At 47.7% G+C, this 26,347-nt stretch overlaps 2 protein-coding genes and 1 pseudogene across 3 annotated transcripts in view; 2 read left to right on the forward strand and 1 right to left on the reverse strand.

Annotated features, from left to right (window-relative positions):
* Positions 1–6,786, forward strand: part of WDR33 (WD repeat domain 33) — a 117,544-nt gene extending 110,758 nt beyond the window's left edge. Inside the window, exons 19-22 of one of the 2 annotated variants that reach the window (XM_003931598.4) lie at positions 2,913–3,076; positions 3,187–3,279; positions 3,873–4,088; positions 5,415–6,786. In XM_003931598.4, coding sequence (XP_003931647.1) covers positions 2,913–3,076; positions 3,187–3,279; positions 3,873–4,088; positions 5,415–5,644 — 703 coding nt within the window. In that variant the 3' untranslated portion in view covers positions 5,645–6,786. The remainder of the gene's footprint in view (positions 1–2,912; positions 3,077–3,186; positions 3,280–3,872; positions 4,089–5,414) is intronic. The other variant, XM_074399807.1, reaches the window with a different exon arrangement.
* Positions 6,787–9,711: 2,925 nt separating this feature from the next.
* Positions 9,712–10,485, reverse strand: SFT2D3 (SFT2 domain containing 3). The gene has a single exon (XM_074399809.1). The coding sequence runs from the start codon at positions 10,442–10,444 to the stop codon at positions 9,797–9,799; it is 648 nt and encodes a 215-aa protein (XP_074255910.1). The 5' UTR covers positions 10,445–10,485; the 3' UTR covers positions 9,712–9,796.
* Positions 10,486–11,107: 622 nt separating this feature from the next.
* On the forward strand, positions 11,108–16,247 carry LOC101038967 (H/ACA ribonucleoprotein complex subunit 1 pseudogene; annotated as a pseudogene).
* The last annotated feature ends 10,100 nt before the right edge of the window (positions 16,248–26,347 follow it).

Consider the following 26,347-nt stretch of genomic DNA (forward strand, 5'->3'; position numbering starts at 1 on the left):
CACTGAGCACTGCTTGACCTAAAGCAATAATGCTTGGAAATCATTGTTGCCTGTAGCTTCTGCAAGCATATTGCCTTCTGGCTGACGGGGGCTTAGTTCCCTCACCACTGTGTAAACCCTCAGGATCTGAGCAACAGTGCAGCACTGCGGGCGTTTCTTGACTGTTGAATTAACAGATCTGTTAAATGGGAAAGAGAGATGAGAGGGGTCAGTCAGTCCATTAGCAAGTGTATTATTTGGGCTGCCATAACAAAGTACCACAGACTGGGTGGCTTAAACAACAGGAACTTATTTTCTCACACTCCTGGAGGCTAGATATTTCTGATCAAGGTCCAGCAGGGCTGGTATCTGGTGAGGGCCCTCTTCCTGTTTGGCAGACAACTGCCTTTCTACTGTGTCCTCACATGGTGGGACGGGGACATGAGGTCTCTCTGGTATCTCTTTTATAGGAGCTACAATCCCATAATCAGGGTCCAGTTCATAATTATGACTTCAGTTCTAATTAACTCCACAAGGCCCTACCTCCTAGTACATCGCCCTGGTGTTTAGGGTTTCAGCATATGAATTGGAGCGGTGGGGGACAGACACATTGAGTCTGTAAAGGAGGCATTTTCTTGTTAGGGCAGATTGGATTGTCTTTATCCCTTAGTATCTAGGGCAGTCATAATAGTGAGTTTAGGGAGGACATGCACCCTGCTGAGACCTCCTGGCTCACATGTCTCTTCTTGGCCAGCTCCACCCTTGCTATAGTTTGTTGTTTTGGCCTTTGTCTTCAGCACACCCTCTTGACTTGTAGGAAGCGTGATTTGGTCAAGTTACCTTGGCACCAAGAAGGGTATTAAAAAGGTAGCTGGAACTTGGGAGGCTGAGGCAAGAGAATTCTTTGAACCGGGGAGGCAGAGGTTGCAGTGAGCCAAGATCACGCCATTGCACTCCAGGGTGGACAAGAGCGAAACGTTGCCTCAGAAAAAAAAAAGGCAGCTGGAGTGGGGGAGTAGAAGAGAGAGAGCTCTTTTTTCTAGCAGAATGCCAAGTGACAATTGTAGGAGGAGTGGTAGACTGAGAAAACCATCTCTTTAATAAGCAATCCATGTCATAACAAATGCTGGCAAGGATCATCAGTGGGTGCTAAACCTATTGGGCAAAATATTGTGGGGAAGCCAGATGTTCTCTCAGTGTCACAGTGTTACCCCACAGAGTGCTTAATAATTGCAAAGGGAAAAATGTACCTTTGAGACAGCAAACTGTGGTTGCCACACCACCCTTATGTCATAAACATGGAGACAAATGGGCTCACAAAAGGTCTAAGCGGGTTTCGCCAAAGTGTTCAACCTGAATCTAATCATGAGGAAACAATCAGATAAATTTAGAGTGTGAGATAGATACCATAAAACTCCTGGATAGACCCCTCAAAAATGCCAAGCTTAGGAAAACAGAAATAGAGGAGGGAACCACTCTAGATGAAAGGAGACCAAAGGAACGTGGCCACTCAGTAACAGCCCGTGGTCATGATTGAATTCTGTATTTAAAACAGCGCACTGCAAAGGACATTTTGAGGACAGTTGGGGCAATTTGAATAGGGCCATTATTAAATAAAATCACATATTACTGAGAGTGTGAAGGTATTGTGGTTATACAGGAGAAAGTCCTTGTTCTTAGAAGAAAGGTACTGAAGCATTTAGGGGTGAAGCATTTAGGGGTGAAGCATTGTGTCGGCAGCTGATTTTCAAATGGTTTAGAAAACATGTTTGTGAGTAGCTGGACAGAGAAAATAAAGCACGTGTGGCAAAATATTAAGAAGAGACTGATCTGGGTGGAGGATCTGGGCTCTCCATTGTACTGTTCTTTCAGCTTTACTGTAGGTTTGAAAATCTAATCTTTTAAGTAGAAGGTTAGGGTAAAAGACAATGGAATGGAAACCGGAGGAAGAGCAGAGGCCTAGCTTGGGAGGAGGCCACGCAGCTCCTGCAGAGGGGCCCTGCAGGGCAGCACCACCGCCTCTCAGTGTGCACTGTCAGAAGGCCACTTTGTCTTCTTCCACACCATCCTGCTGGTACCCTCTCTGCCTCAGCAACACTCCCAGTCAATGTAGTCTCCCAGCTCCAAAATTCCTGAGAGAGAGAAGGGGAAGCTGTTGACTAAGCAGGGCTCCAGGCTGCCAGCTAGTCAGTGGATGGCTTCCTGTAAGCCAAATGCTAGCCTGTGTGCCCATCAGCTGTGGAGTGGGGCCATCAGTGTAGCTCGTGGCCATGGAGGCCTGCCTCTGGGTGGAGGCCGTAGGCTGGGGCAGATGGCAAAGCCCCTACCTACAAACAGGTCCAGTATAGTTGACATATGATCTGTGCCCCTATTTTTCTGATTATGTAAGTCGTAAGTTTTTCTGATTACGTAAGTCATAAATGTTTATCATACAAATGTAGATGATAACGACAAGTATTTGTGAGGCAGTGATACAGAGCCTGGGCCAAGGGTCAAGACTGGCTGAGTTCAGATCACCAGTACTTACTGTGTGTCCTTGAATAAATGACGTCAGCAATCTGGGCCTCAGTATTCTCATCAGTGGAGCTGCTAATAATACCAGCTTCATATGGTAGCTGTGAGAATGAAATGAAGTAGCAGATGTACTTGGCATGATATAGGCACTTTAAACATGTTGATGTTATTATTCCTAAAAGCCTAAAAGAAGCTTAAAGTAACCCCACACTCTGGTATGTTTCCTTCCTATTTGTTTTTGCCTCTGGTAGTATTAATAGGATTATACAGTGTATCCTTTTAAAAATATATAGCTTTATTTTGTTTTCCTCCTAATTAGCATTGCATCATGCTTTCTCATATCATATGCTTCTTTGAAACATGAACTTAAGAGTGGCAGGGTGTTCCCCAAGATGGACATTCTGCTGTTTTCTCTACAGTTTCAGAAGAGGAGCCCCCCCAAGACATGAGGGTCGTGCTCCCCCCAGAGGAAGGGATGGTTTTCCTGGTCCTGAAGACTTTGGTCCAGAGGAGAATTTTGATGCGTCTGAGGAAGCGGCCCGAGGACGAGATCTCAGAGGCCGAGGTCGGGGAACCCCGCGAGGTGAGCACATCACTGAGGACACCTGGTCTGGAAGGAGAGGGTGCAGAGTGTGGTGGGTGTAACCACGCTGGGGACAGTCTGAGTGCAGCACTGTTTGCTCTGTTTTGCAGGAGGAAGGAAGGGTTTACTTCCCACTCCTGACGAGTTCCCTCGCTTTGAAGGAGGGCGGAAGCCAGATTCCTGGGATGGAAACAGAGAGCCAGGTAAGGAAAGGCAACACTTGTTGGGTAACTCTAGATGAGCAGTTCACAAAGTGAGTTCTGAGGGCCCTCGCGGGGGTGCACTGGGTCCCCTCTTCCCAGCTCGTGTCTCCTGGGGGGCTGGGCTATCTCCTGTCCCTCAGCCGTAGCATTTGATCTCAGCAGGTAGAATGCAGAGCAGAAGAATCTGCCTGATATTACAGTGATCTGTCTGAGTATAAAACAGGACTGCTCTTTCCACTAGATTGTTTTTGGAGAATAAAGTTAAATGAATTAAAATTTTCTCAGTCTCAATTGCTAATATGGTAAATATCCACAATTGTAACTCCCATTAACAAGATCTCTTAGGGGTCCTCAGTAACTTGAGACTGTAAAGATGTCTTGATACAATGCCTGAGAAGCATTTCTCTGAATCTTACCTGCCCCCCTTACATGAGGAAGCACCCTGGTGTCCAAGTGGCTTACCCCCTAGCCTGTGGCGGGCATTTGGCATGAGTGAACGGTGGCTGTCAAGTTGCTTCCCACTCTCAACGGTGTCATTCCCATCTGCTTTTGGTCGTACTGTGTTTTCCTGTAAGATTTGTTTCCTTTTTCAGGGCCAGGCCATGAACATTTTCGTGATGCTCCCCGCCCTGATCATCCACCTCACGATGGTCATTCCCCAGCCAGCAGAGAACGCTCCTCTTCTCTCCAAGGCATGGACATGGCATCCCTACCTCCCCGAAAGCGCCCCTGGCATGATGGCCCGGGCACGTCTGAGCACAGAGAGATGGAGGCCCCAGGGGGCCCTTCTGAGGACCGAGGAAGCAAAGGTAAGAGAAGGCCAGTGGTTACAGTTCCAGGAGCTGCAGGGGCCGACGGAGGCCTTGCCTGCATCTACTGCACATACCCTCATGGCCTGGGCTGTGCAGAGGCATGTGCTCCCAAATGTGGTGCCAGTGTCACACGAGCTGTCATCCGGTGGACTGCATCTCGGGCCCACACATGACTCCAGTTGCCTCCAGGAATCCATGTTCACTCGAGGTTTTAATTCAGCCCTCTGCCAAGATGCCCCGGTACTCTCTGCTGGGCTTGCTGTCTGGGAGCCCTGCTCTCACTGGCCTCTGCCCTCTGTGAAGGCTGCTTGGAACCCTCAAGGCTCTCAGTGGGAGGGGAAGAGTTGTCCTCTCCTGAGTGCTCTGCTGATTTTTTCAGCCTGGGTCTAGAGGAACACCGTTTGTGCCCAAGGTCACAAAGACTTTGGGAAACATGGTCTATGGGCAGTATTTCCAGGGACACAGTAGATTATCTCCCCAGCTGGAAACTCTGGAGCTTTATTTTATAGGCAGCACTAACTTTAGGAAGAGTAGTCGCCTGTGAGGGCTGACTACAACTCTGTTTGCAGGGCAGCAGGGCAGATGCATGGGCAGTGTGATTCAGAGGCTTCTGGGAAGGCTGTTCCCTGCATGCCCCAGCTCGTGCTCTGCTTCTGGAGTTAGCCTGTCTGTATGGACAGTCCTTCCAGCACAGAGTTCTGCCATTTTGTCTCTTTGGTTGTTTTTGGAGACATAATCTTACTCTGTCGCCCAGGCCAGAATGCAGTGGTGCGATCTCGGCTCACTGCAAGCAACCTCCGACTCCTGGGTTCAAGTGATTTGTGTGTCTCAGCCTCCAGAGTAGCTGGGACTATAGGTGTGTGCCACCACACCTGGCGAATAGAGAATACTTATCCTAGTTGAAGCACATTTTATTAACATTAACAGCACGTCCTTCCAAAGTTAAGTCAGTGTATTCAAACCTTCCCTCAGCATACTCTGGTGGCTAGGAGCGGGTAGACGCTCACGATGGCCTGGGACATGGCCCAGGAGTGTGGTGCGGGTCTCCCTGAAGGTGCTCCATGCTCATCTCCTCGCTTCCCGTCGTCTGTCACACAGCCCTGGGGACACGGATCTAGCTAATGTTCAGCCCATGGCCATGAGCCGGGAACGGAGAGGCAGGGTCAGGAAAGGGTAGAGGCACACCTCTCAGTGCTCTGAATACCACTGCCAGTCTCCCCGACACCTACCAGAAGCAGTCCACTGTCAGCAGAGAGTAGAAGTTTGTACTGGGAGTTGTTGACAAAATACAAAAAGTCTCATCTGAAATTTTGTTTGTTTCAGGCCGAGGGGGCCCAGGACCTGCTCAGAGAGTGCCCAAATCCGGGCGTTCCAGCTCCTTAGACGGAGAGCACCACGATGGATACCACAGAGATGAACCTTTCGGGGGCCCTCCAGGCAGTGGCACCCCTTCTCGAGGTGGCCGGAGTGGCAGTAACTGGGGTAGAGGGAGTAACATGAACTCTGGCCCACCGAGGCGAGGAGCTTCTCGGGGTGGTGGAAGGGGTCGGTAGAAGTTGGAACTGAGTAACCTGAGGCCTCTCTGGACAGTATTTAAGAACTTGTGGACTTACCAAGAGAAACAAAAGGAAGCCTGCACCATTGTAGCCCTGAACTCTTTTCTGGGCACCTGAATCCCAGGAACCCTCAATGAGGTCTTCAAGATGAAGAGACTGCTGCCGGCCACCAGCGTGGCTGGCCTTGTCCTGTCCTGTCCACCCTCATTGCCCCAACTCACATGTTGTTTTGTGAAGATAAAAGCTGGGATTTTTTTTTTTTTTTTTTTTTTTTTTAAGTGTCACAAGACATGGGGCACCTCCACAAATTTAAGTTCCTGCCCATTTGGAAATTTGTTTCTATGTGTACAGTTTGTCAGAGAAAAACATAAAGTTTTTGTATGAATACAGAACGTGATTTACGCAAGAATTAACAGAAAACTAGTTGTGGAGTGCCTGCCTTAAGGAAATCCTTGGTTTCCATCACATCCCATCTGCTGAGGAGTGCACGATTGAGCACATTAACGGCTAGGTCATTTAAATTAATCCCAGCTGTGAGCTTTGTGGTTTTCAACAGATTCTGTTACACCATTTTGGTGATTGAGTGAGAAATACTTGAAAACTACTCGAATGTAGTTTGTAGTAGGTTGAAATTTTTACTCAGACTTGCCCTGACAGATGGAAAATTATACTCTGAAGAGAAAATGCAATCTTCTGGCTGTGTAGTGAGGGAGCTCCCCCTTGGATGTATCTCCTAGGAATCACTGTTTAGATTTGAATCGGCTTGTTATGATGAGAGGAACTTGATATTAGTCAGAAACCCAGTCACATGCCCTTTAGATAACTTTAAATCACACAGGGAGTTGATAAGGAATGGACCAAAATAGCTCCTAAAACAATTTTGCAACACTTAATCTTCCTCTTCCATACTAGTTATGTGGAAATACGGCAGGGCATACTTCTAAGTCATAGTAAGCCAGACAGATCTTGTCCATGGCAAATTCTTTGTTTGAAATAAACATACCATTTGGTCCAGTTTGGATTGGAAGCCAAAAATTCAGTTTATTATACATACCCCATGATACTTTCTATACTGACCTTTATTTTGGTTTTACATGGAAGCTTTTATTATTAAAAGGACTGTTCTATGGCCACCTTAACATTTCATTACATTGACAGCTTCACTTTGGCGTCAGAGTCAGATTTATTTGGCAGATTTAGTAGTGATTGAAGTTTCTTTTTTTCTTGAGACAGGCTCGCTGCATCACCCAGCCTGGAGTGCAGTGGTGCAATCATGCCTCACTGCAGCCTCAACCCTGCCTCAGCTTCCCTGTAGCTGGGACCACAGGTGCACACCACCATGCCCAGCTAATTTTTTTGTATTTTTGGTAGAGGTGGGGTTTCACCATGTTGCCCTGGTCTAAAACTCCTGGGCTCAATCCACCCACTGTGGCCTCCCAAAGTGCTGAGATTGCAGGTGTGAGCCACAGCAACTGGCCGCTGGTGCTGAAGTTTCAGTGGTTGCTTAGAAAAGGCATACTGACATAGTTTAACAGTATATAAAAATCTAACCGGTTCTCTGTGAACGTAAAAACAGCAAAAGCTAATTGATTTCTGTGGAGAAAATGTCAGCCATACGCACTGCTTTTAAGTGTTACAATCTAGAGACTATTATTTTTTTTTTTTACTTTGAAATTACAGCTTATTTATCAGCACCGCACCATGAACATACTAGGAGTCTCAAGATTGCTTTAGGTTATGGGTATTTCTTCACTCACCCCTAACTGGTATAGCTTAGAGAGAAACTGCAATCAAATTTCATGAACTAAAACTGGATCCAGAGAACAAACCCATACCAAGACGAGACTTTTTTTTCTGAGATTCTAGTGTAAAGAATTTCATTATTTTGGGCTTTAACTTTAAAAAATGTGGTATCTCAGTAAGCAGATAACCAGATCACATTTAAAAAAAATTTAATTTTACCATTTAACTCTACTGGACTTGACAGATCACATTTTGAGAAGAAAACAAAAACCTCTATATTGTTTTTATTAAATATATATATATATATATATATATGTGGCCTTTAAAAACATCACTGTCAGAATATATACTAGATGTTGTGATTTGGAGCTTATAAAAACTATTTTCAATGTTTGAATTGAGAAAAATTTTTTTTTTTTTTGAGACGGAGTTTCGCTCTTGTTACCCAGGCTGGAGTGCAATGGCGCGATCTCGGCTCACCGCAACCTCCGCCTCCTGGGTTCAGGCAATTCTCCTGCCTCAGCCTCCTGAGAAAAAATTTTTGAGACAGAGTCTCATTCTGTTGCCCAGGCTGGGGTGCAGTGGTAGGAATGCAGCCCCGACCTTCTTGGCTCAAGCGATCTTCCCACTTTAGCCCCACCCTGAGTAGCTGGGATCACAGTTGTGCACCACCACAGCCGGCAAAGTTTTTAAACATTTTTTTGTGGAGATGGGGTTTAACTATGTTGCCCAGGCTGGTCTTGAATTCCTGGCCTCAAGTGACCTCCCGCCTTGGCCTCCCAAAATGCTAGGATTACAGGTGTGAGCCAACAGCTGAGAAATGTCAAATTTTTAAGTGTTTACAAAATAAACATTGTAAAAATTATAAAACCCCCAACGATTGCAAATTCTAGAGAAATTTAAAACTAGAACAGAAATTTAGGGGACTAGAAAGAGCAGCCAATGGCGTAAGTCTTTACAACTGAAAAAAATGAATCATTCTGAAAATACTGCGTTTGCTCTCAGAGCAGCCTTTTGAGGTAGGTAACCTTGTTTACTGACGGGGAACAAGACAGTGTTCTTTACTCAGGGTGGGTAATCTGCAAGCCTCAGTGTGGATGCTGGCCACTTGAGTCACTTTTTGGGACAGGGCTTAGGGACCTGACTTAGGAACACACATTTTGGGGTTGGAGGGAGCAGCGGCACTGTACTGCTGCATGACAGACACCCTGTGAAGGCAACACTGGGATCCAGCTCAGTAAAAGCATTATTTTCAAACCGTGCAAGCCAGTGCACAGAAAAAGTAGTGGTCCTCAACCTCGGGGAACACAGAATCACCTGTGGAGCTTTAAAAAGATTCTGATACATCCGAGCCACGGCACCAAAAAGAAGAAAAAAAAAAAGGGGTTCTGCTGCCTGGGACCTAGTTCCCACATTCTGACTGCATTGACCTGAGGTGTGGCTCTTCAAGTAACTGATGAGCAGTCAAGCGTGAGAACCACTGGCACAGAATGTTTATATTCCAAATATATTTTACTTCCTAGAGTGTTAGGCTCAGACTTACTGGCAATAAATTAAGGTAGGTAAAAGTTTAAGTGCTGAACCTAAAATGAAGGAAAGAGCAATTAGATATGAAAAGCATCTTAAGATCAGCCTGCAAATTATAAACTAGTGTACAAAGCAGACCATAAAGTGAGGAGTAATTCGAGCTTGTAGAAATCCACGGTTTCCACCCGATACAGGAATTCCGGACGTAGAATTACCTTCCTATTTGCAGCAGTTCTGCCGAGACCGCTAAGCCTGTCCGTGCCCCTTTCTGGATCCCAGGCTTCTTGGGGCAGGACATTTCTTTGGTCCATCGCTTTCGTCGTCAAACAGATAACTAATTTTCCCTTCATGTTATAAGGCACTATATTTATGATTTCGTTAACTGAACAAAAAGCCCAAGATCAACCATCTTAAATAAGTACTTTTAAAAGTCCAGTGGCTGAATTCGGTGTTTAATCTGATCCTCTTCTGGATTCGCTGACACTGAAACATGAGAGAGTAACTTCCAAGTCTTGGTATAGTCAAAACAAAAAAGTACCGTCACAACCTACATCTACCACTGGATTTTCAAATAACAAAACAGGCTGAGAAAAGAACAGCTAATTCGAAGAAAAGCCATTTTTCTTTACTCAGCCGAACCTAAGACCACAGTTACTTCGAGAGCAACTTAATAACCGTCTCACATCCTGTCACCAGTTGAATGACAAAATTTCCAGAGCGCGTTCCGAGTCCAGCACAAGACGCTGACATTCGCCTCCGGTGCCAGCAGCCGCTCCCAGCTTAGACTCGCAGGCGGTCGCGGAAGGGCCTTCGCAGCGGGGTCCCGGCTCCGCTGGCGCTGCCTCCGCGTCCTTCCCAGCTGGCGCGGGCGCGAGGTCCTCACACGGGCAGAGCCTTGGACAGGCCGGCGCCGCGGCCCAGGCGACCCAGCGCGAGGCGCAACGCAGTGCCGCCGCCCCAGGGCAGCAGCCCGACCAGCGCAGCCAGCAGCGCGGCCAGCTGCGCGCCTGCGCCCAGCACCGTGAGCACCGTGCTCCGCAGGCTCAAGGCGGCAAACAGCGTGGCGCCCAGCGCGGCCCCGTAGAGCAGCGCGGGCCGCGACGGCGCCTCTTCGCAGCGCAGCAGGCGCCCGCACGCCGCGCCGCCCCGCAGCAGCGCGCCTCCCGCCAGCGCCAGCGCCGAGCCCAGCGACCAGAGCAGCGCGAACTTGCGCGCGCGCAGCAGCAGCACTGGGGCGTAGAGCGCGGCCAGGCCGAAGCAGAGTGCCGCCAGCAGCAGGCACCCGCCGCCCGCCGCCAGCCGCTGCCCGCGCGTCACGCTGGGCAGGCACGCCGGGCCCGCAGCCGCCGACTCCGCCGAGCTCCGCGACCACGTCCAGCGTAGGCCCGCGCGGCCCAGCCACGTCCCCGTCGGGACGTCTCCGGGCTCCTCCGCCTTCCCCGCGGCGAGCAGCGGCTCCGCGGCCGCCTGGCCGCCCGCTTTCCCCTGCGCCAGGTACTCCTGCAGCTGGCGGTGGAGGTCCGCCATCTTGGACGAGGCGGTGGCTGGAGGGAAAAGCTGCCGTTCATTTCCGGCCCTCCCCTGCCGTGGACGGAAGCGGCTCGGCCTTCGGGCGGCAATTGGTCGGCCGCGACGAAAGGGGCGGGGCCCGGAGCGCTCGCGGAAGTGGGTGCCTTCTCGGCGGACCTCTGCGGTCTCCCGGAGTACCCCGGGCGTGGGTGCTGCCAGTTCGCCTTCAGTCGCCCTCCCATTGCCTGACCCTCTTCTTTGTCCCGCGTAGGAGAGTCCTTACGGTCTGGCTAAGTCCTGCCAGCATTAAGTTAGTCGGAAGGCCAGGGTGGGTGTGGCTCTGAGGGGGCACAGAGGGTCCCTTCTGCTGATGGAAATGCCCTGCGGTCTGACCGCGTCTACCGTGGCGCTGATGTCGTGCTAGTTTTGCAACATGGAGGAATGGGTACAGGGTACACAGGATCTCTTTTTTTTTTTTTTTTTTTTTTTTTTTTACAACTGAGCACAAACTTACAGTGATCTCAAAATAAAAATTTAATTTTTAAAAATGTTCACACCTGTGTGACTCAGGTGGTTTATTTTTTGGGAACGTCGCGTCCTGATTTGTCACTCCACTTGTAGTAATAGTGACCATCCTGATCACTTACCATGGGGTTGATAAAGGAAAGGTTGACCCCCACCATGCTCAGCCTGCTTCTCTATTCGGTTCTCAGTTTCTGCCACAGGCCTGGCAACATCCTTGACTCCTTTGCGCCCCGTGTCCAAGACTCAGTGCTGCTGTCCTGTGTTCGGTGTCACTCTCGTGCTCTGGACAGCGCCACGTCCAGGTTTCCTGACTCATCGTCAGGTCACTCAGAAAAGCTGCCCCCGCCCCGCGCAGGTCAATCCTAATCTATTCTCAGGCCACACCTACGTGCCCTGCTCTTTCTCAGAGCCTCCTAGCGGGTGTCTGCCTGAGATTCCTTTCACAGGTTACATTCCTCCAGGCTTCCCTGGGCTTCTCCCTCCAGCTACCTTCACAGCTCCCCTCACCACCTTGGCTTCCTCTGGGTATCCCTGTGTCCTTTGTCCTCTGCCCTAGGTGGCTGTAATGTTAATGGCTTCCTGTGGTTTGGCTTCTCAGCCTTTCCATCCCCTGTACAACGAATCTCCCCCACTAAATTCCTTTTAATGTTCTCTGTTTTCTTGGTTTCATTCTAACAGATATAATTTGTTTCCAAAATACATTCTGATTTGTTACCTCACTTGATAGTAACAGTGACCGTCCTGATCACTTAGCATGGGCTAACCCATTGGGATGGCTACGATCAAAACAAAAAAACACACCAGAAAGTTACAAGTGCTGTCAAGTATGTGGAGGAGTTGGAAGCCTTGTGCACTTCGGTGGGAATGTAAAATGCTACAGCTGCTGTGGAAAACAGTATGGAAGTTCCTGAAAATAAAATAAATAAATACGCACACACACAAATTCATAATGCACATACATATATGTGTGTATGTGTATATATAATTACAATCTGATCCAGCAATTCCACTCTGGGTATATACCCCAAAGAACTGAAAGCAGGGTCTCAGAGATTTGTACACCTCTTCACGGCAACGCTATTCACGTTAGTCAGGAGGTGGAAGCAACCCCAGTGTCCGTCAGCAGATAAATGAAATGTGATACATGCATGCGATGGGCTATCATTCAGCCTTAAAAAGGAAATTCTAACACATGCTATAATGTGTGAACCTTGAGGACACTATGTGTTGTACTGGACCGAGCATAGAAAGTCAACACCAAGACAAAAGTATGCCAAATTACAGGGTTTATTTGCCGGCGGCTACGGAGGACTCGCGTCTCTCCAACCCGTGGCGGGGAAAAGGAGGGTGCCAATACTTTTTATACCCAAAAAGCCACCTTGGGAGTGGGGGTGAGAGTGTGGGGTGGGGGTGGAGGTGAAGGGATTCAGACATTCTGAGGGCCAGGGGATTCTGTAAATCACTTTCCGGGCAGGGAGGAGGGTGCCGGTCTCTGGACATTCCGAGGGCTAGAAGTTTTTGTTACCTAAGTGGCTTACAGAAGTCAAGATAAGCGTTAGTTTGCACATTGTCTGAGTTAAGGTAGAAATAACAGATTTTAGTCACTTATTACAAGCTGCAGGAGCCAGGATGGAATTAGATGGGGATGCTTATTCTGGTTATTACCGGTAAGCAAAGGCTAGCAACTCTGGCAGTTACTGATAAGCGGCTTTACCTTTTGCATTTTGCAAAGTAAACTAGCAGCTGTATTTACAGAGGCCAAGGCCCGCAGTTACTGTGAGGAGAATGGGGCAGCCTTTACGACTTATTTTAAAAACAGCTTTTTCTTTTATAAAATGGCATTGCTCAGGTTCTAACTTTAGGCTAGCTGTGCTACATATGCTCAGTGAAATAGGCCAGCCACAGAAAGAACCAATACAATACTGCAAGGCTCCACTTCTATGAGGCACTTACAGTTAAACACACAGAGCTAGAAAGTGGACTGGGGACATGAATGCCCATCAGTGATGTTACCTAATCATTTGTGCAGCTACGATACAGAAAAGGCAGGAGCGTGCTGCTCATTTTAAAGGCGAGGGAAACAGAAATACCAAGAAGTAAAGTAACCTACCCAAGGTCACCTACAAAATTGACCATAGGGCGGGGTTAGGTTGCGATTTCTGGTTTCTAGCCTTGTGGACTTCCCATTGCAGAAGGAGGCCTTCACTGAGAGTCCCTCTGTGTGAGCCCTGGGTGTGCTTTCTGCTCTGGTATGGTTGCAGAAAGGAAAGATCGTAACAAAACCCTTCGTCCCCCAGCACTGCAGCGAGACTCACCCTCACAATCACCATTTGCTTCCCTGTCTCCCTTGAGGCCCTTCAACTAGGTCTTCACTCCACCGTGCCAGAATATCATTCATCACAAAATAGCCAGACGCCGTTGCCAAGTCTGGTGAGTTTCAGCCCTCAGCCCCAGCTTGGCTGTCCCTCCTCCTGAGTCCTCAGCGTGGCCGTGCCTGGGGCATCTCCTCTTTTCTCTCTCGGCAACCTCTCCCCAGCCTGTGTTGTTAAAACCATCTGTGTGCAGAGCCTCCCCAACTTCTCCACCAGGCATCTAATAGGCGCCCTGGAGGTGATATGTAGAACCAAACACTTCACTCCTGACTTCCCCTCCTCATCCCCCAAAACCTGTAGCTACCCGCTCCTTCCTCACCTCAATAAGTCGAAGCCCATCGGCAAGCCCCACCGGCTCTACCTTGGAAACAGATCGAGCACTAGCCCATTCTCTCCTCCACCACTAACCCCACATCTGGGCACCTGCCTTCATCCCACCACGGTGCCCTGCTTTTTTGGGGGGTTTTTCTTTTTGAGATGGAGTTTCACTCTTGTTGCCCAGGCAGGAGTACAAAGGTGCGATCTCGGCTCACTGCAACCTCTGCCTCCCAAGTTCAAGCGATTCTCCTGCCTCAGCCTCCCAAGTAGCTGGGATCACAGGCATGCATGCCCTGCTGATTTTTGTATTTTTACAAAAATTACTAAAGGTTGCCATGTTGGTCAGGCTGGTCTCAAACTCCTTCCTCCCCTCCCCGCTCCCCTTTCCTCTCTTCCCCTCCCCCTCCCCCTCCTTCTCTTCCCCCTCCCCTCTCCCTTCCCTCTCCCTCTCTTCCCCTCCTCATCCCCTTTCTCCCTCCTCCCTCCTCCACCCCACTTCCCTCTTCCCTTTCCCTCTCCCGTCCCTCCCTCCTTTCTTTCCTTCCTCCCCTCCTCCTCCCTCCCTCCCTTCTTTCCCTCCCTCCCTCCCTCCCATCCTTCGTTTTGAGGCTGCCCTTCCTTCCGAACTCCATTCACAGTGGACATTGATGTGGCTGGAGAGGCAAAGGACGCAGACGCACACAAGTGCAACAGGGCCCTGGAAGGGTTTTAGAAATCTTTTTCTTGTTCTGAAACCCTATTCTGTGTTCCTCTGCGTGGTACTCAATGGCCTTGCCCCCGAAGGGGAAGCCCGGCTTTTCAGGAGCTTTAGATTTCATCACCTCGGCACCAGGCAGGACCTGGCCTCGGCTCTCACAGCCACTGCATCTGCAAATCCTGGGCAGGGGCTCCTTGGAGGCCTGCGTCCTCCCTCCCACTCTTGCCAAACTTTAGCACAAGGTTGGGGAGGCCCCAGCTCCCACCTTCCCCAGGGGAAGGGACCACAGCCAGCCTTTTCTTCTACTGAGGTCTTTCACCTTGACCTAAGGAAGCGGTACCCTTCCCAGCAAATCCTCTCCCACGTGCAGGAAACAGTATTTTCCCCCAGAGCCCAGCAAGTGTTATCCACGCTTCTTTTGAGAAGTTTCTAGAGTGGCATCTCCCTCCCTCCCCTGTCTGCCATGGCCTTCTCTGTTCAGCTGGGTTTTCTTGTTCCCTGCCCGGCCTCCACCTGAACTACCTTCTCCTTTCCTTCAGTGTGGTGGTGGGTCAGCCAGCGCCAAGCAGCTCTTCATTTCTGAGAAAAGATCTTGTTCTGTCACCCAGGCTGGAGTGCAATGGTGTGATCTCAGCTCACTGAAACCTCCACCTCCCGGGTTCAAGCGATTCTCCCACCTCAGCCTCCCGAGTAGCTGGGACTACAGGCGCATGCCACCATTTTTTGTAAAGACAGGGTTTCCACAGGTGGCCCAGGTGGTCTCGACCTTCGGAGATCAAGTGATCCGCCCGCCTCAGTCTCCCAGAGTGCTGGGATTACAGGCATGAGCCACCACGCCTGGCCCACCGGGGCCCCATTTCAAAACTGAAATCTAGTCATGTCCTCTTTGCCGAATATTCTTTAGCGGCCCCTTGTCTCTTTCAGAATAAATTCTTTTTTTTTTTTTTTTTTTTTTTTTTTTTTTTTTTTTTTTTTTTTTTTTTTTTTTTGAGACGGAGTTTCGCTCTTGTTACCCAGGCTGGAGTGCAATGGCGCGATCTCGGCTCACCGCAACCTCCGCCTCCTGGGTTCAGGCGATTCTCCTGCCTCAGCCTCCTGAGTAGCTGGGATTACAGGCACGTGCCACCATGCCCAGCTAATTTTTTGTATTTTTAGTAGAGACGGGGTTTCACCATGTTGACCAGGATGGTCTCGATCTCTCGACCTCGTGATCCACCCGCCTCGGCCTCTCAAAGTGCTGGGACTACAGGCGTGAGCCACCGCGCCCGGCCCAGAATAAATTCTTATTCCCTGCCAGCCACTTAGCCTTCTAGGCCCTACAGCAGCAGCAACCACTTCCGAGATGGAGGTGGAGGCGGTGGTGGAGGCGGCGGCAATTTCAGAGGCAGCGGCAGGGGAGGATTTGGACGAGGGGGTGGCCGCGGAGGCTTTAACAAAGGCCAAGACCAAGGACCTCCAGAACGTGTAGTCTTATTAGGAGAGTTCGTGCATCCCTGTGAAGATGACATAGTACCACAGATGAAAATAAAGTGCCTTATTTCAATGCTCCTGTTTACTTAGAAAACAAAGAACAAATTGGAAAAGTGGATGAAATATTTGGACAATTTAGAGATGTTTATTTTTCAGTTAAATTGTCAGAAAATATGAAGGCTTCATCCTTTAAAAAACTACGGAGGTTTTATATAGACCCATATAAGCTGCTGCCACTGCAGAAGTTTTTACCTCGACCTCCTGGAAGGACCTCTAAGAGGTGGTGGCAGGGGAGGCCGAGGAGGAGGCTGAGGAGGAGGTGGCAGAGGTGGTGGTTTTAGAGGTGGAAGAGGAGGTGGAGGTGAGGGCTTCCGAGGAGGAAGAGGGGGTGGTGGTTTCAGAGGGAGAGGACATTAAGTGAAATAGTTGACAGACATCACCAGTTGACTTCCGCATAAACCTGCATGATCTGTTTCTACTGTGGATTGGAAACTTGTTTCTTGAGCAAGTCTCGAAGATCTTGGTTGTTTTATGACAATGGATCTAAAATGTCAGCATTACACCAAGTGCAACGGAATAGTGGATTTTGCTTTAAAAGAGCACGAACAAATCTTTTTAATGTTTTGTATGGTGCCTGGCACTCTGTGGGTGCTTAATAAATGGACAGGAGTTTTCATTTGAAGCATATTTGAATTTTTAAAATAAAGTGTTTAGCCCCTGTGGCTCTCCCTGAGGCTCCGTGGGGTCCTTCTGGGCCCAGCAGTTTGGAGACTCCCTTCTTCTGTGGCTTTGCTGAGCCTGGGCTCTTGGGTGGAAGCCTGGCTACTGCTCCTCCTCCTCCCTCTCCCATGCCTCCCCTTCCTCCAGGTCACCCCTCAGGGCCCACACAGCCCTGTCACTGACTGGTGACACTGCCAATGCCTTGAGGAGTTTTGTTTTCAAGCAGATGGGCTCACTGCTCAATGCACAGCAAAGCCAGTGACAACAGTACCAGCTTTTTTTTTTTTTTTTTGAGACAGAGTTTCGCTCTCGTTACCCAGGCTGGAGTGCAATGGCGCGATCTCGGCTCACCGCAACCTCCGCCTCCTGGGTTCAGGCAATTCTCCTGCCTCAGCCTCCTGAGTAGCTGGGATTACAGGCACGTGCCACCATGCCCAGCTAATTTTTTTGTATTTTTTAGTAGAGATGGGGTTTCTCTATGTTGACCAGGATGGTCTCGATCTCTTGACCTCGTGATCCACCCGCCTCGGCCTCCCAAAGTGCTGGGATTACAGGCTTGAGCCACCGCGCCCGGCCAACAGTACCAGCTTTTGAGAAAAGAGAGGCTTTATTGCAAAACTGACCAGCAAGGAGGCAGGAGCTGGGTTCAGATCTGTCTCCCCAGTTTGAGTCTGGGGCAAGCTTTAAGAGATCAGAGGGCAAGGGAAATGATTTTGGAATGTTGGCTTGGCAGGGTCTGATGGTGGGGGGCTTCAAATTTGCCCATTTATGGAGAGATTTGTCAATGCAGATTTGAGCCCTAGTCTCCCAGGTCAATGGACTCCTGCTTCTGAAAGATGTCCGTGTTCAGGTTTCAGTCCCGTCCTGGTCTTCTTGATTCCAAGGGGAGGAGTTATTGGTTCCGGGTGTGGTTACGGGCCCAAGCATGTTCCACTGCGCATGCCCAGGCTACGTGGCTTGCAGTTTTGGCTCTGTTGTACCTTCAAAGCAAGGCGACATTCTGTCATCAACAAGGTAGGCCCAGTATGGGCTGGTCTCATAGTTACAGTTTCTTCTTTTATTTATTCATTTCTTAAAGAATGCCTAAGTGCTTGCGTGGTGATGGTCTTCTCAAGTCTCATTTCTTTGCGTTCTGCTTGCCAGCCCGGTGACTGTCATCACTGCCTTGGCTTTTCTAGGTGACCTTGAGTTGTGTGGTTCAGGCTTTGTGGCAAGTGTTGGCTCACCCGGGTGATTCACCAGGGCGCAGTCACTGTCTGGGCTGGTGGCCTGGCCCTGGTGATCTTCCTCAGGCAGTGTGCCAAAGCACTTGCCACAAAATGATGCCTCTGCTGCACCACCTTGGGGTCAGCAGAGCCTCTCTGTGGCCACGGGCCGTAGAGCTTCTGCACCGAGGGAGATGCTCCGGCCAAGGCCATCGCCATGACCAGCAGCCACATGTAGCCTCTGCACCTGCGGGGCAGCAGCAGAACTGAATTTTAAATTTTAATTAACTTTAGTTAATTCATTATTTATATTGAATTATATTTAAAACACATACTGCACCCACATTATATGTAACGAACACAATATACTATTAATATATATTTATCATAGCCACTTGTGACTACTGTATTCCCAGTGTCCCCCTGGAGTGTGCTGGAGACAGAGGGCGCGGTTGGCGTTGTCACCACGCTGCAGGCACTTGGTGCTGAGCGCTGGCTGCGCGCGCGTGCGGCTGGGGATGCGCGGGCTCCGCTAGGGGCGCTGGCGGGCGGTTGGGCTCCGGGTCGCGGGTGGCAGCGTCGGCTTGCCCGGCTGGCACCGCCCGTCCGGCTCTCCGGGGTCCCGGCTCCTCCGCCGGGCGCGGGCCGCTCGCAGGCGCTTTTGGCTGCAGCCCTCCCCAGCCAGATTAGATGAGAAAATCGCTAAAGGGATCCTGTTCTGATTGCCTTAGAGATAAATAAGCACCTTATATAAATGGAATCATCCCGAATTTTTCAGAAGTTAGAGAAATGTAACTTCTAATACTGTCAATGGTCAACAAGGAAAAGAGAATTATTTTTATAAAAACTAACTCAGAGGCTGGGCGTGGTGGCTCACACCTCTAATCCCAGCACTTTGGGAGGCTGAGGTGCGCGGATCACTTGAGGTCAGGAGTTCGAGACCAACCTGGCCAACATGGTGAAACCCTGTCTCTACTAAAAACACAAAAATTAGTCTGGGGTGCTGGTGGGTGCCTGTAATCCCAGCTACTTGGGAGGCTGAGACAGGAGAATTGCTTGAACCCAGAAGGCGGAAGTTGCAGTGAACCGAGATTGCCCCACTGCACTCCACCCTGGGAGAGAGTGAAACTCTGTCTAAACAAAAACAAAAACAAAAACAAAAACAAACTAACTCAGAAATGTTTTAAGGATTCAAAATCTTGTTATTTAGACAAATGTGACTGGTTTAATATTTTTGGTTTAACAAAAACATTTATGGGCCAGGCACAGTGACTCATGCCTATAATCCCAGCATTTAGGGGTGCTGAGGCCAGTGGATTATGAGCTCAGGAATTTGAGACCAGCCTGGCCAATGTGATGAAACCCCATCTCTACAAAAATAGGAGAAATTAGCCGGGCACGGTGGCCTGTGCCTGTGGTCCCAGCTACTGGAGAGACTGAAGTGGGAGGATTGCTTGAGCTGGGGAGGTCAGAGCTGCAGTGAGCCTAGACTGCACCACTGCACTCCAGCCTGGGTGACAGAGTGAGACTCTAACTCAAAAGAAAAAAAAAAAAAAGGAAAGAAAATAAAACTCACGTAGAAAGGGCTAATTTCTTTACGATTATTTTCCTTCTCTGTTGATTTTAAACGAACATTTAAATATTTTATTGTCAGTTTGAAATGAATAGCCAAGTAGTTTCTCATAATTTGACTTCTGTCTTAAGTGGTTAAATCTCTGGATAACTTTGCTTTTTGCTTTCCCAGTACTGAGTCCCAATGTCAAGTAAAATAAGATAAAATTCCCCAGGTTTTACCTGGAATGCCGTTTTCGAGAATGGCGTTTATCTGGGATAGCTTTGATGTCTAAACTGTCTGAATTTCCCAGAGGGCCCCTGAAAACACTTGCTGTCTTGTTGTCTGCTCTTTGAAAATGGGGTTAATCATGTTTATAGTTATTTTGTCAAAAATATTTTGACTTTATTATCTCATTTTGCAGGATGCAGAAACGACTGTATTTCCTTGTCAGTGGCACTATTGTAAGGAACTGTTATCTAGTCTTCCGTATTCGAAAATTATCTGGCTCCATAAGGAATTCCCCTTTTCTATTTTTCTCATAAGTTATCTATAATTAATAACAATTTAGGGCTGAGCGCGGTGGCTCACGCCTGTAATCCCAGCACTTTGGGAGGCCGAGGTGGGTGGATCATGAGGTCAAGGGATCAAGACCATCCTGGTCAAGATGGTGAAACCCCGTCTCTACTAAAAATACGAAAAAAAAAAAAAAAAATTAGCTGGGCATGGTGGCGTGTGCCTGTAATCCCAGCTATTCAGGAGGCTGAGGCAGGAGAATTGCCTGAATCTGGGAAGCTGAGGTTGCGGTGAGCTGAGATTGTGCCATTGCACTCCAGCCTGGGTAACAAGAGCAAAACTCTGTCTCAAAAAAAAAAAAAAAAAAAAAAAACAAAACCACCCCCCCCCCAAAAAAAAAGCAATTTAGTAGACTGCACTTTTTAAAACAGAAATGAACTGTTTGTAAAATGATTTCTTTCTGCCTGGCCCCTCTATTATTCAAAACGCTTCCTGAGCATTCATATTTTCATGGAAATGTAAGTTATTGCCATAAATTCAATAAGAATATGTCCTTCTTGTTAATGAGAAATAGTTGGAAACATTGGTGACAACCAAGGACTTGTTTGGAATGTCATATTTCAGGATGATGCTCATTTAATCAGATATGACCAGAAACTTTTTTTTTTTTTTTGAGATAAAGTCTCACTCTATTATTGCCCAGGCTGGAGAGCAATGGCGCCATCTTCAAAAGTAGTTAGAAATATAACCATGGTAGTTATTAGTTATTCATATGTGATCTTAATTCTTTTACTAATGCCTCTCAGGTCGGAAGTGTGACCCTGCAGTGACATTGTGAAATGAATGACACTAAGGCAAGATGCTCTAAGCCCTCTGTCACACCCGCATAAGGGCTGCTGGAGGGCGCCTCAGCTGTGTGGCAGTGCCAGTGCTGTGAAAGTGCCTGCTGTTTAGCCAGCTAGGGAAGGAGATGTCCAAAATGGCTGAGACATCACCTTCCTGGGGAAGTTTGGAGAAAACTCTGCTTCTCCAAGCTCTTGTGGTAAGGCCTGACGGCTGTCAGGCAGACCCACAGACATCTGGGGGCTTAACTGTCACTATGTGATGCTGTGCTGCAGTGGTCATGTTCCATGTCTACTCTCATGTTCTGCTTCTGCACCTGGTTCCTTTTTTCTTCAAAAAGATAATCAGTAACAGTAATATAAATCTTAATGTTTTAGTTCATTCTTGATAAGTATGGAAAAAGTGCTGATGCATTATGCTCCTTACCTCACTTCGGGTGCCAGAAATTCCTGAGCCTCTACCTGAATGACAGGTGAAGCACTTGACCCTATCACTGCCACACCCTATCTACCCTGCCCTGAGTCACCGACCACCAAGGCCACACCCTACCTACCCTGCCCCCAGATCTGCAACTCAATAAAAGTGACAGGGTCCCGCATTCAGGGCCACTGCTGGTCTCTGCAATTTGGGTAGCAGTGGACCCCTGGGCCCAAACTCTCTTTTCTCTATCTCTGTGTCTTGTGTCTTTTATTTCTACAATTTCTCATCTCTGCATCAGCTGGAAGCAGCTCACAGAACCCTGTAGGGCTGGACCCTACAGCTTTCATGTTTCATGCAGGTCACAGAAGGCAAGAGTTTAGCCTTGGGAACCTCTGCCTAGATTTTGGAGGATGTACGGAAACGCCTGGATGTCTAGGCAGAAACCCACTGTGGGGGCAGAGCCCTCATGCAGAACATCTACTAAGGCAGTGTGGAAATGTGGGGTTGGAGCCCCCACACAGAGTCCCCAATGGGATACTGCCTAGCAGAGCTGTGAGATGAAGGCATTTTTCCTCCAGACCTCAGAATGTTAGATCCACTGGCTGCTTGCACCTTGCACCTGGAAAAGCCTCAAGGCAAATCCTTGAGAGCAGCCATGGGTGATGAACCCTGCAAAGCCACAGGGGCAGAGCTGCTCAAGGCCCTGGAAGCCCAGCCCTCACACTAGTGTGCCCTGGATGTAGCACATGAAGTCAAGGAGATTATTTTGGAACTTTAAGATTTAATAACTGCCCTGCTCAGTTTTGAATTTGCGTGGGGCTGTAGCCCCTCCCTTTTGGCTAATTTCTCCCTTTTGGAATGGGAATATTTACGCAATGCCTGTACCCCCCATTGTATCTTGGAAGTAACCAACTTCTTTTTGATTTTACAGGCTCATAGGTGGAAGGAACTTGACTTTTCTCAGATGAGACTTTAGACTTTTGAGTTAATGCTGGAATAAGTTAAGACTTTGTGGGATTACTGGGAAGGCATGATTGTATTTTGAAATATCAGAAGGACATGAGATTTGGGAGGGGCCAGGGGCAAATGTTATGGCTTGCATCCCTGCCTAAATCTCATGTCAAATTATAATTCCCAACATTAGAGGTAGGGCCTGGTGGGAGGTGACTGGATCATGGGGGCAGGTTCTAATGGTTTAGCACTACCTGCCTTGGTCATGATAGTGAGTTCTCACAAGAGCTGGTCATTTAAATTTCTGTAGCACCTCTCCCATCCCTCTGTCTTTTTCCTGCTCTGGTCACATAAGACAGGCTTGCTTCCTTCATCTTCTGCCATGATTGCAAGTTTCCTGAGGCTTCCCCAGAAGCCAAGCAGATGCTGTCATGCTTTCTGTGTAGCTTGCAGAACTATGAACCAGTTAAACCTCTTTTAAAAAATTTTTTTTGTAAATTACCCAGTCTCAGGTATTTCTTTTCTTTTTTTTTTTTTGAGACGGAGTTTCGCTCTTGTTACCCAGGCTGGAGTGCAATGGTGCGATCTCGGCTCACCGCAACCTCCGCCTCCTGGGTTCAGGCAATTCTCCTGCCTCAGCCTCCTGAGTAGCTGGGATTACAGGCACGTGCCACCATGCCCAGCTAATTTTTTGTATTTTTAGTAGAGACGGGGTTTCACCATGTTGACCAGGATGGTCTCGATCTCTTGACCTCGTGATCCACCCGCCTCAGCCTCCCAAAGTGCTGGGATTACAGGCTTGAGCCACCGCGCCTGGCAAGATAAAATCTTAAATGTAGCAAAGGGAATAAAATTCATCATGTACCAGGGAAGAACAATAAGATTGACAAATGATGTCTCATTGGAAGCAATGGAATCTAGAAAGCAGTGGTATGACATGCTCAAAGTGCTTAACAGTAAAGACAAAACACAACAAAACAACAACAGCAAAAAACCTGTTAACCAGTAATTCTATACCCAACAAAACTATCTTTCAACAATAATGGCAAAATAAAAAAGCACTCCAAAATAAAGTCTGAGTGAATTTATTGCTAGCCAGTCTGAGTCACAAGAAATATTTAGTTTTCCAGACAGAAAGCAAGTGACACCAGATCCTAATTTGAATCCACATGAAAAACAAAAGTATTGGTAAAAGTAGATAATTACAACAGAAAGTATAATTGCATATTTCTTCTTCTTTCTTCTCTCTTTTTTTTTTTTTTTTTTTTTTTTTGAGACCGAGTTTCGCTCTTGTTACCCAGGCTGGAGTGCAATGGCGCGATCTCGGCTCACCGCAACCTCCGCCTTCTGGGTTCAGGCAATTCTCCTGCCTCAGCCTCCTGAGTAGCTGGGATTACAGGCACGTGCAACCACGCCCAGCTAATTTTTTGTATTTTAATAGAGACGGGGTTTCACCATGTTGACCAGGGTGGTCTCGATCTCTCGACCTCATGATCCACCCGCCTCGGCCTCCCAAAGTGCTGGGATTACAGGCTTGAGCCACCGCGCCCGGCTCTTCTCTTAATTAATCTAAAAAGTAATTGCATAAGAAAATACGTATATTGGGCCAGCCATGGTGGCTCATGCCTGTAATCCCAGCACTTTGTAAGACAAAGATGGATGGATTGCTTGAGGTCAGGAGTTTGAGACCAGCCTGGTCAACATTGTGAGACCCCATCTCTACTAAAAGTACAAAAATTAGCTGGGTGTAGTGGTGCATACCTTTAATCTCAGCTACTTGGGAGGCTGAGGCAGGAGAATCTCTTGAACCCAGGAGACAGAGGCTGCAGTGAGCCGAGATTTTGCCACTGCACTCCAGCTGGGTGACAGAGTGAGACTCCATCTCAAAAAATAAATAAATAAATAAAGTGTGTATGTAATTTGTTATGGGCTATGCATATATAGAAATGTAATATGTGCCAACATTTTGTCAAAATGCTATTTAACAGTAAGAGCACAAAAGAGATTTATGAGACCGGGCGCGGTGGCTCAAGCCTGTAATCCCAGCACTTTGGGAGGCCGAGGCAGGTGGATCACGAGGTCTAGAGATCAAGACCATCCTGGTCAACATGGTGAAACCCCGTCTCTACTAAAAATACAAAAAATTAGCTGGGCATGGTGGTGTGTGCCTGTAATCCCAGCTACTCAGGAGGCTGAGGCAGGAGAATTGCCTGAACCCAGGCTGGAGTGCAATTGCGGTGAGCCGAGATCGCGCCATTGCACTCCAGCCTGGGTAACAAGAGCGAAACTCCGTCTCAAAAAAAAAAAAAAAAAGAGATTTATGAAAAACTACAGCCTATATATCTCTTATGAATATATACAAAATCCCCAACTAATTGCTAGCAACCAAATCCAGCAACATATACAAAGGATTATATACCACACCTAAGTGGAATTTATCCCAGGAGTGCAAGGTTGGCATAATACATTAACATTAATCACTGTAATACACTACATTAATACAATAAAGGACAAAACTCACATGATCCTTTTAGTAGACATAGGAAAAGCGTTTGACAAAATCCGCCATTCTTTCATGATAAAACAAACAAATGAAAACAAGAACAGAAGAGGACTTCTACCAACAACAGAAGAGAACTTCCTCCTCAACACAGTAAAGGGGTCTATGAAAAACCCATAGCTAAGATCATATATATATACAAAGTCTCACTCTGTAGCCCAGGTTTGGAGTGCAGTGTTGCTATCATGGCTCACTGCAGCCTTTACCTCCTGGGCCCAAGTGATTGTCCCACCTCAGCCTCTGAAGTAGCTGGGACAGCACATCCCACCATGGTTGGCTAATTTTATTTTTATTTTTGCAGAGATGGATCTCCCCATGTTGCCTAGGCTGGTCTTGAACTCCTGGGCTCAAGTAATACTTCTGCCTCGGTCTTCAAAAGTGCTGAGATTACAGGTATGCGTCACCATACCTGGCCTAAAATTATGTTTAAAGACTATGCTTTCAGCCTATGATCAGGAACATAACAAGGATGCCTGCTCTTTCCACTTCTATTCAACAGTGTACCAAAGTTTCTAGCCAGGGACATAGGCTAGAAAAAGAAAAGGCATCAAGATCATAAGAAACGAAGTAACGCTACCTCTATTTGCTGATGACATGATTTTTTTTTTTTTTTTTCCCAGGGTGAAGTCTCGCTATGTCACCCAGGCTGGAGTGCAGTGTCATTATCTTGGCTCACTGCAACCTCTACCGTGATTCTCCTGCCTCAGCCTCCCAAGTAGTTGGAATTACAGGTGCTGCCACTGTGCCTTGCAAATTTTTGTATTTTTAGTAGAAACAGGATTTTGCCATTTCTTGACCAGTTGGCCAAGCTGGTCTTGAACTTCTGACTTAAAGTGATCCATCCACTTCAGCCTCCCAAAATGCTTGGATTATAGGTGTGAGCCACCATGCCTAGCCTGACATAATCTTGTATATAGAATAGTCTAAGGGATTTCCAAGAAAGCTCTGGAACTAACAATTAAGTACAGCAGGATTTTAGGATACAAGATTAACATGTAAAATCTATTTGTGTTTTTATATGCCAGCAATCAATAATCCGAAAAGGAAATTAAGAAAACAATTGCATTTGCAATCATATCAAAAAGAGTAAAATACTTAGGAATGTGGGGACCCCCGAAAATGGGCCTCACAATATGGAGGGCTCGAGCCCAGACACGGTGTCTCCAGTTGAGGGAGTTGAGCTATCGGAAAGCAGGAACAGAGAGAGACTTAGGTTAAAGTTAAACTTGTGGGCAATTGCCAGATGGCCATGAGGTCATGAGATGCATTGTGTACGATAATTGAGTTTTCTACTAAGACATGTTTTACGACTTTGCTGATTTTCTCTAGAAGATAAATGACTTACCCTTAGATGAGATAGTGTGACCACCTGTTCTGGTTAATTAAATGACTTGCCCCTAGATGAGACAGTGTGACTACCTGTTCCCGTTAATTGTGTATCTCACCTTTCCATTGTTCTTACCCTCTGATGTTGGTTTTTCTACTTTAAGACTTTCTGTACCCCTCTGTCTCATGTAGGCACATACCTAAGAAAGATATATATACTGACCCTGAGCATGAATAAACTTGTTGGTAAAGCATATGCTTTTCAACCCTCCAGACCCCATCTGTCTATCATTCTTTGTCTTCTGTGCACCCCCCTATCCAAGTTGGAATCCTCTTGCAGGTTGAGAGCTCCTGGCAGACGTGCTCCTAATATAGGAATAATTTATCTAAAGGAGTGTAAGACTTACACAGACTGAAAACCATGAAACATTGTTCAGTGGAATTAA

The sequence above is a fragment of the Saimiri boliviensis genome, chromosome 5, assembly GCF_048565385.1.
Source record: "Saimiri boliviensis isolate mSaiBol1 chromosome 5, mSaiBol1.pri, whole genome shotgun sequence".
Taxonomy (NCBI): domain Eukaryota; kingdom Metazoa; phylum Chordata; class Mammalia; order Primates; family Cebidae; genus Saimiri; species Saimiri boliviensis.